Here is a 10,241-nt window from a genome sequence, read left to right as displayed (position 1 = left end):
GCGCTTTGATGTGTCGGAGCGACTGAAGGTCCAGATGGGACTCGAGCTGCAGAAAAACACCAACAGTCACGACCGAGCCTGGAATAATAAACACACACGCGTATTAATCTGCACTGCGCAGTGACAAAAGATTAATGTTAACATTAGTGATCCCCTGACATACATAATCAACATCTCTAATAATCCCTGAACAAACATGACCACGAGCAAAACACACACTCTAGAAATAAATGAGTTGAACAAGTAAGTATCTGAAATATTGCAGTGTGTATTGTAAATGACTCATCGCTGCACATCGTTATTGAGTTAATAATGGTGAGTCAGAACTTCATCTCTTCTCTGATGACGAGGGCGGGGCCACCTGTCACTCACATGAGATCAGCCAATAGCAAACCACAACCATCCAATCAATTCCCCACGGACAGAATCAAGCCCCGCCCCTACATTTGTTCTTGTTTGAGAAGCGATTAATTCACTATACGGCACAATAGAAAAGATGAGCACACGTTACCTTTCATGATGAATCTTCAACAATTAACCATGTCTGCAGATTACTCACTACCTCACTCATTAATAAATTAATAAACAAAAGATCTGTGGAAAAGTCTAGGAAAAAAAAACTAGAAAAAAGAAATTAAATAAGCAAAATTGAATTAACAGAATAAACATGAATATTATTATTTTTTGTTAAAGTCTAGTGGAAAACTGTAAAAATAAAAATCAAAAAAGATTAAAATAAGTAATAAGTATAAAGTCAGAGACTAGAAGAAAAAAACTAAAATTAATACAAATAAATAAGTGCTTAAATGTTAAATTAACAGAATTCAATTAAAATAAATAGTGATAAAGTCTAGAGAAAAAAAGAAATGTAAATAAAAGATTCAAACAATGTGGAAAAGTCAAGAGAAAAAGATGACGCGAAATAAATAAGATCAAAATAAATAAGTGCTTAAATGTTAAATAAATTAAAAAAAATATGTAATGATTAAAATGAAGTGTGTTAAAGTCTAGTGTAAAAAATGAGATTGAAGTAAATAAATTATATTCAAATAACATGGAAAGGAAAAGTAAAAAACCTTAAAATAAATAAAATTACATGATAAATAAAGCGCTTAAAATATTAAATTAACTGAGCAAACGTGTAAAAAACAAAAATAAAGTCTGCCAAAAAACAAAATCAAAAGAAATAAGTAAATAAATTAGATTAAAAAAAACGTGGAAAAAAAGAGAGAAAAGAAAGATTAAAAAAGTCCCACATTTTTAATAAGTAAATAAATTCAATTAAAATAAATAAATGTGAAAATGTCTAAAGAAACTGTAAAAAAAAAAAAAAAAAAAAAGATTAAAATCTGGAGAAAACTAAAACGTACAAAAGATTCAAATAAATAAATTTGATTAAAATACAATAAAAAAAGATTAATAAACTATAATTACAAGAAAAAAAATATCCTGATTTCTCCTGATTAACTATGTGTGTGCGCACACGAGTGTGTGTGTGTGTGGGGCCTGGTAAACTACATTATGGGGACAAATGTCCTCAAGATGGCAATATCCGAAATCCTCGTCTTTGTTTTTTGGTCCCCATGAGGAAAACATCTTATAAATCACACTAAGTGATGTTTTTTGAAAATGTAAAAATGCAGAATGCTTCCTGTGATGGGTAGGTTTAGAGGCTGTGTGTGTGTGTGTGTGTGTAGGTTTGGGGGCAGAGCAGTGTAGGGGGATATAAAGCACAGATTGTACAGTGTAAAATCCATTATGCCCATGGAAAATCCCCACAATTACAAAAACCTAAGGTGTGAGTGAGTGTGTGTGTGTGTGTGGAGGGTGTGAGTGCATGTGTGAGTGAGTGTGTGAGAGAGTGTGTGTGTGCAAGTGTTTGAGTGAGTAAATGTGAGTGTAAGAGAGTAAGCGAGCGTGTGAGTGTGTGTCGTGGTTTACAGACGCTTCACACAAGAGCATTTCTCCTGATTAACCGTTGATAAAGACGATATTAGCAGGTCACGACACTCCTGCACGCGCACACACACACACCGCTGCGGATCCTTATTATTCCCAGCCGCTCCCTCTCAGAGCGGAGCCTAATCCGGCCCAAATCCCGCTGCAGATCTCGGCTCTGACGACAGCAGGAGAAACTCAGGAGTCGATCGGAGACGGACCTGTCAAATCACAGCCGGCTCCCTCGAGCCCTGACACTCAGAGCAGCTTCACACACACACACACACACACACACCTCAAACCCTGAAACTCTGACACTCGGAGCAGCTTCACACACACACACACACAACCTCAAACCCTGACACTCAGAGCAGCTTCACACACACACACACACACACACACACACACCTCAAACCCTGACACTCGGAGGAGCTTCACCTCATTCACAAACAGACACACTCTCTCACTCACACACACCTCGAGCCCTGACACTCAGAGCAGCTTCACACACACACACACACACACACACACACACACACACACACACACACACACACACACACACACCTCAAACCCCTGACAGTCGGAGCAGCTTCACACACACACACACACACCCCGAGCCAAGACACTCGGAACGGCTTCACCTCATTTACACACACACACACACTCTCACACCAGATGAAATATTGCAGAAAACTCCTTTACGTGTTCATATGAAAGCGTCTGAGGCTGATCATGTGTGAAATGCAAACGGTCAGTCAAGAACGACGCAGGAAGTGATCAAACGAGACGTTTTAATGGAGACACAACAGATCAACTCAAAACAAAAGCCCACGATCGTACCGTACGCGGATCAGAACACACACACACACACACACACACACACACACACACACACAGGCGGATCAGAACTGGAAGTGCTCGTCCGTCATGTGGATGGCCCAGGTGAATTTGTCCCTCTGGGTTTTGTTGTAGATCTTCTCGATGGGGACGTTGTGTTTCTTACACCTGCGGAAGCATCATCATGTGATTAGAGCGTGAAGACACACGATCAGTAAACATATACTTCAAGTATTTACAATTTCTCTTCCAGCCAATCAGAGCTCTTGATTCCAAATCAGCGGTTTTGGGGTATAGAACACTGAAGCGTTTAATGTGTTTATTTCGTTTAACAGGTTCATCCGGTCAGTCCGGCTCAGAACACTCATTTACTGACAGAGCCACGTCAGCATCAGAGACCATTATGGTGAAAGAAACGCGTGTGTGTGAGCGAGTGAGTGAGCGTGTGTGTAAGATAGTGTGTGTAAGATAGTGTGTGTGTGTGTGTGTGTGTGTGTGTGTGTGTGTGTAAGATAGTGTGTGTGTGTAAGATAGTGTGTGTGTGTAAGATAGTGAGTGTGTGTGTGTGTGTGTGTAAGATAGTGTGTGTGTGTAAGATAGTGAGTGTGTGTGTGTGTGTAAGATAGTCTGTGTGTAAGATAGTGAGTGTGTGTGTGTGTGTGAGTGTGTAAGATAGTGAGTGTGTGTGTGTGTAAGATAGTGTGTGTGTGTGTGTGAGTGTGTAAGATAGTGAGTGTGTGTGTGTGTAAGATAGTCTGTGTGTAAGATAGTGAGTGTGTGTGTGTGTGTGTGTGTGTGTGTGTGTGTAAGATAGAGTGTGTGTGTGTGAGTGTGTGTGTGTGTGTGTAAGATAGTGAGTGTGTGTGTGTGTGTGTGTGTGTGTGTGTGTGTGTGTGAGTGTGTGTGTAAGATAGTGAGTGTGTGTGTGTGTGTAAGATAGTGTGTGTGTGTGTGTGTAAGATAGTGTGTGTGTGTGTGTGTGTGTGTGTATGTATATATATATATATATATGCGCGAGTGAGCATGTGAGTGTGTGTTTGTAAGAGAGTGTGTGTGTGTGTGTGTGAGAGTGTGTGTGTGAGTGTGAGTGTGTGTGTGTGTGTGTGTGTGTGTGTGTGTGTGAGTGTGTGTGTGTGTGTGTGTGTGTGTGTGAGAGAGAGTGTGTGTGTGTGTGTGTGAGTGTGTGTGTGTGTGTGTGAGTGTGTGTGTGAGTGTGAGTGTGTGTGTGTGTGTGTGTGTGTGTGTGTGAGTGTGTGTGTGTGTAGTCACCAGGCCACAGTGATGCGCGGGTCCAGGTAGTTTAGTTTGGACGTGCCCAGAGCGATGACCTTGTTCTCCTCACGATCGGTTTCCTGCAGCTGCAGCTTCTTCAACTGCTCACACAGTCTCTGGACGAGCTTCTCCTTCTTCTCCAGCAGCCTTCACACACACACACACACACACTTTTTTTTAATGATATTTTTGAACCATTTTTATTTTTAAATTTAGAATTTTAATTAGCGTTAAAAGGTAAAATTTGTTTAGCATTTGTTGTGATCCTTAAGTTTTTTTAAATGTCTAAAGTATTTTAGTTTTAGTTATTTTAGTAAATCCTGTGAAATTCAATGAAACTGAAATGTATTGATTTTATTTAAATGAATGGGCAATACAAAAAATATTATTTAAATATTATTAATTTCCAGATTTTAAAGCGTTAGTTCAGCCATAAATGTAAATTGTGTGATTAATTCCTCCTGTGGTTGGCCAGCCGTCAGTCCTCCGCTCATCTTCACACACAGATGAAGATATTAGTGTTGAAATCCGATGGCTCAGAAAGGCCTTCATTGACACCAATGTCATTTCCTCTCTCAAGACCCATAAAGGCACTAAAGACGTCGTTACAAAGCCCATCTCACTACAGCGGCTCTACAATCATTGATGAAGAGGCCAGAATAGAGTTGTGTCGATTCACTGACTCATAACGGTTCGAAGCTTTGTTCTGAAATCGGCCATCACTTTATAAGTCGTTATTCAGTTTTTTTGCGCACAAACTCTTCTCGTGGCTTCATAAGATGATGATCTGTGTCTGAAGATGAACGGAGGTCCAATGGGTGTCCAACCACATGAGGGTAAGGAATTAATGAGAGAACTTACATTTTTGCGTGAACTAACCCTTTAAGTGATTTAACCGCCATTTCTAATTTTAGTTTCCCCCTCTAATATTTACTTCAATTGACAAATGTTTCAATAGGTGTATTAAACGCAGCTTTAAAAAGTAAGGCGGCTTTTCTTGGCGGCTCAACCAGCAGAGCGTGGCGCTAGCAACGCCAAGGTCATGGGTTCGATTCCCAGGGAAAGCAAGAACTGACAATAATGTAAAAATGTGCACCTTGAATACAATGTAAGTCTCTTTGGATAAAAGCGTCTGCCAAATGCGTAAATATAAACAATAATAACCCTGAATAATACCATATTTCCTGGCATGAGAGTTTATAATCACTGACTGGCTTATATAAATGATCTGTGTGTGTGTGTGTGTGTGTGTGTGTGTGTGTGTGTGTGTGTGTGTGTGTGTGTGTGTGTGTGTGTGTGTTTGGATCGTTCCTGTTATACATACGGACACGTGTGCAGTGAAGTGAGAGGAACTAAACATGTTTTTCTCCTTTGCATTCCTCTTCTAAATACAGTAGAGATTGTTAATAATGTAAATGTAAGACTGAATGTGTTTGTTTGGCTGTTGATCCGTCTCAGTATTTCCCGTTTTCCCGCCGCTGGCACACGACTTTACTAACCTTGAGTCCACGGCTGATTTAAAAAGAGCTCTTACTTCTTGGATTTGTCAGAGGGAGCTTCTTTATGCGCTCTCTTCGCTTCTTTCAGCTCTTTTTTGGCCTCTTCAATTTGTTCCTTTTTCTTTTGGATCTGCAACAGCAAACAGAAGCGAATGTGAGCGTGACCTCTGACCAGACCACACACACACATCTAGAGGGTGTGTGTGTGTGTGTTCCTCTAGAAGTGTGCTGACTCTGCTTTCATGGCTCGAGTCTCTGCTGAGGTCGAATGCTCTAAATGACTGGACGATTGCTCCGCGCTTTACATCGTGTGTGTGATTATTTCTGACGGCCTCGTCCTTTAAAGCTGCGATCGTCACCTTGACCTCAGAGCTGAACGGCAGCCGGGATTAAAAAAACATTTTACTTTTCCTGCAGTTACTAAACTACCTGGAACCCAAATAGCATCTGACCCTAAAAGTCACGCTGCCGCCGCAGAGAACGACAGAAAACACTTTCATTGTGTCAAGGCTTTAGATACTGGAACACTCTTCAAGGATATTGAGTTTAGAGTTTCTGTCTCAACTAGAGCAGGTTTTCCAGGTTTATTATTCCTCATATTCTCCATTGTTGCGGCTCCTCTCTTCCCAGTCTGTCCGTAAGGCCGGAGACACACTGCAAGCGTGGTGTGAGCGTGGCGTTTCTGCTGCGTGTCAGTCTTTGCACACCAGAAGCGTGTCTGACGCGGCGCTGCTGCTGCTATTGATGTACAGGGAAGCCCTATACTTCATGTTAAATATAAATATATTGCCTATTGATACAGCAAAGACAACGTCAGCAGTAGCCTATTGACCATACAGATCTATGGTATTGACGGCAAAATAGGCTACAGAATATTTCGTTCTGTATTGACAGATTTAATATTTCAAAATCAATAATTATAATGTTTTTTATTATTACAATTAGGCCTATATCTGCATTAATGTTAACCTACAGACTTTCAAACATGTAAATGTCATTTATTAATATATATTCGTGTCAAAATGTCATATTTCCTATTCTATTTTGCCTAGAAACGCTTCCAACACGCTCGCGTGTCGCGTGAAAAATAGGCGTCTCCTCTATTTGAAGCATGCACGCTTTTCCGTGAGCCGTGCGTGTCACGCAGGCAGTGTGCAAGCTCTAACCGGTTAACATGGGAGCCGAAATAAAAACGGACACGCCATGCAGCAGAGACGCCCCGCCTTCTGAAAGCACACTGTGCTCTGATTGTTCGGCTGGAGCTGTGTCCTGATTGGTGTTTGGGAAATGCCATTACCATAACCGGCAGTGTCAACACACGACTAACTAACTCAACCAGGCTCCGCCCCTTTATTGTGCGCATTAATTATTATAATGAGGAATATTGTGATGTTTTGGTTCCCGGAAGAAACTCAAGACTACAATGGAGGCGTTTCAGGAGTTCAGGAAAACTGACACTGATAGAGAGAAAAACTGGATCATCTCTCACACACACACACACACACACACACACACACACACGAGACAGACGGAGAAAAGAGCTCTTAACTCGTGCCATTACTCAGTTTGACGCACCTTCTCCTGCAGAAGCTGCATTGATTTCTCAAAGGTTTTGGGTGCCGCCCTCTGGTGGTTACAGAGGATCGCCACGGCTCGGTTCGCTCGGTTATACGACAGGATCTTCTCCTCCAACGTCATGTCATCTGAAACATGAACTCGTTATAAACACTAAGAATTATCACGTCTTATATATGGTCACAGCACACACACACACACACACAGACGATGCGTCCGGACCGACCTTTGGTGAGTTTATTGAGCTGATCCTGCAGTGTGGTCGAGGCGTTGAAGGTTCGAAACACTTTGGCTGTCAGTCCAGGCATGGACTCGTTCAGGGTTTTGTTGAGGTTGACCGTCTGAAAACAACAGAGCAAAACCATCACGTGTTATAATATTATGACCTATCTGAGATGTGTGTGAAGCAGGAGAAATGGGCAAGCGTAAGGATTTGAGCGAGTTTGGCCAGATTGTGACGGCTAGACGACTGGGTCAGAGCATCTCCAAAACTGCAGCTCTTGTGGGCTGTTCCCGGTCTGCAGTGGTCAGTATCTATCAAAAGTGCTCCAAGGAAGGACCAGTGGAGAACCGGCCACAGGGTCATGGGCGGCCAAGGCTCATTGATGACCGTGGAGAGCGAAGGCTGGCCCGTGGGGTCCGATCAAACAGACGAGCTACTGGAGCTCAGATTAACTCAATGTAACTGTTTGTAGGAGCCACCCCAAGATTTAACAATCACCACTTACTGTAATTCGGTCAAATAGATCGTCTTCCGGATCCTTGTGCTTAATGAACAGCTTCAGGTTCTTGAAAACCTGTGAGAATAATCAGAATAAAACAAAGTCAATCATGACAAACATCAACAGTGCTGCTATAATCCTATCTCACATTGAGTGTGTGTGTCGTTTCCTAGAGTGTATCTGCTGCTCCTCATTTAGGGGGTCAATGTAATTTTTTTTTAGTATATTGTACTTTTTCTATTTAATATTTTGTGGTAATTTTATGGTACCAAATAATATTTATGCAATGATTATGGTCCATGTTTTCATAATGTTTATAATACAATTTTCCTGATTTAAAATATTTTTTTCTCAAATCAACCTCTTCATGTCGTGTGTTTTTTCTGCATCATGGCTGATTTTTAGTTTGTACCCCCCAAAAATTACATTTTTTTTTCATTCATTTTTATGGTGGTCATTTTTAAAAATATTTCAATTAACCCCTTCATTACTGTGTTTTTATTTCTGCATCATGGCCGATTCGTAATTTTTCTATAACAAAAGTGATTGTTTTTTGTTAACCCCGTTCAATGCTGTGCGCTTTTTTCTCTCTGCATCATGGATGATTTCTAGATTGTAACCCCCCCCCCCCACATTTTGTTTTTTAAAGGTCCCGTTCTTCGCGTGTTTTCGAAGCTTTGATTATGTTTACAGTGTGCAGTATAACATGAGTTCATGCTTCACGTGTAAATAAACACAGTATTTTTCCCACCGTTGCCTTATCTGTACAGCGCTGTTTCCTCTGTCCTAAAAGCGGCCTGATGATTTCCTCGTTCTATGAAGTCCCTCCTTCAGAAACACGTAACGAGTTCTGATTGGGCCAGCGCTTCCCGTGTTGTGATTGGACAGCAGCTTAGCGCACGTTGCCCGGAAAGGTCCCGCCTCTTACCATAACGGGGCGATGCAAGCGCTGAATGTGCTCTTCTCCACGTGGGAGAGCAACGAGACCACGCCCCCTATTTTGCGTGTTCTTGTGGGCGGAGCTTTAGTCAACAAACGGTTCTAGTGACGTCATCACAGCAGAAAGTGCAGCGCTGTAGTCCAAACCGGCCGCTCGCTGTCGGCTTTGAAAGGGAACTTCTGTTCAATAAAATATCTCGCTTGGTATTGAACTCTGAGCTTTATAATTTTACAGGTATTATTTATGCTCTAACAGCAACATTACACACTAACTAAAGTTTGAAAGATGGGATCGCGAAGAACGGGACCTTTAAATTCTCAAATACTCATTTCTACAGCAGTCTAAAAACTACTAGGAAACAAAAAGTGCATGGATTAATTAATTGTAAAAAACGAATGTATCAAATACTGCATAAATATTACTTAGCATTACAAAATTCCCTCAAAATACAACATAAAAAAAAAAAAATGTGTCTATTCTAAAGGGTCCTGCACACCGTGCGATTTTTCGAAATCCTTTGCGAATGTCCCTTGTCAGACTGTATGAACATGATCCCTGACGTAAGCTGTCACACTGTAAGATCTCAGTGGTTATTAATGTCAGACTGTACGATGGTCAAGGCGTGCTAAAAACGGACGCACGCAAGAAAACTCGTCTGGAGTTTTATATCATCAGTGAATGACGCGTCCGCTGACGGTGAGCTGCGTTACACGCGGGACTGAAATGGAGGCTACAGAGAAATCTTTAGCGCTCATTATGGTCATAGTTTGTCTTGAAAAACCGAGATATTTGAGGGTCATCGTAGGAGAAGTCACACTGCAGGATTGTGCAGCAAATCTTCTGATACTGCCAGAATTTCGTCTGAGGTAAAATTTGATCGCAGCGGTCATTAATCGGCTGAACATGACGATCAAAGACGTCAGATTTTAGCCGAGGATCTGAGGAATCTTTTAGGATTTGCTAAATTTGTCTCAGACGGCCAAATCGTGGCCAAAATTTAACAGTGTTCAGTCGGCTTAAAACGGGGGGTTAAAGAGTTTGCAGTGACCTGTTTCTCCACCGGCACTTTGTTGTAGTAGCGGATGGAGTCTTTTCCCAGGAAGTCGAACTCCACCACGTGCTCCAGTCCATCGAGCCGGCGGTGAAGCGTGATGTGCTCCACACGCAGAGAACAGCAGCCCACCGTATCTGCAGACTCATCATCCTTCTCATTCCCTGCTCGAAGGGCCAGCTGTAATGTGATCAGATGCCATTAGATAATGTACAATCCTATGTGGACCTAATGGGTGTGGCTTGACCTTTAAGCTCCACCCATGTCCAGAGGGGAGGAGCTGGATGTCAGTGAGCAGCTCACCTTATCAATAAAGTAGATGGCGACTCCTCTCTGTCTGCTCTTCATCTCTCTGGACGTCCAGTCGCGTTTGTACTGCTTCCTGATGCCGTCCACACACACCT

General features: G+C 41.9%; 1 protein-coding gene across 4 annotated transcripts in view; it reads right to left on the bottom strand.

Moving 5' to 3' along the window:
* Positions 1 to 2,749: 2,749 nt before the first annotated feature.
* top1mt (DNA topoisomerase I mitochondrial) overlaps positions 2,750 to 10,241 on the bottom strand; it is a 25,785-nt gene continuing 18,293 nt past the window's right edge. For 3 of the 4 annotated variants that reach the window (XM_067434506.1, XM_067434508.1, XM_067434509.1), the window contains 8 exons: positions 10,141 to 10,241; positions 9,835 to 10,017; positions 7,853 to 7,921; positions 7,351 to 7,465; positions 7,125 to 7,252; positions 5,585 to 5,679; positions 4,048 to 4,197; positions 2,751 to 2,946 (listed from right to left, as the gene is read on the bottom strand). The exon at positions 10,141 to 10,241 is cut by the window's right edge and continues 43 nt beyond it. In XM_067434506.1, the coding sequence (XP_067290607.1) occupies positions 2,844 to 2,946; positions 4,048 to 4,197; positions 5,585 to 5,679; positions 7,125 to 7,252; positions 7,351 to 7,465; positions 7,853 to 7,921; positions 9,835 to 10,017; positions 10,141 to 10,241 (944 nt within the window). In that variant the 3' untranslated portion in view covers positions 2,751 to 2,843. Of the gene's footprint in view, positions 2,947 to 4,047; positions 4,198 to 5,584; positions 5,680 to 7,124; positions 7,253 to 7,350; positions 7,466 to 7,852; positions 7,922 to 9,834; positions 10,018 to 10,140 lie in introns of all 4 variants that reach the window. The other variant, XM_067434507.1, reaches the window with a different exon arrangement.

The sequence above is a fragment of the Pseudorasbora parva genome, chromosome 24 (assembly GCF_024679245.1).
Source record: "Pseudorasbora parva isolate DD20220531a chromosome 24, ASM2467924v1, whole genome shotgun sequence".
Classification (NCBI taxonomy): Eukaryota; Metazoa; Chordata; class Actinopteri; order Cypriniformes; family Gobionidae; genus Pseudorasbora; species Pseudorasbora parva.
This window is presented reverse-complemented; position numbering and strand designations above follow the sequence as displayed.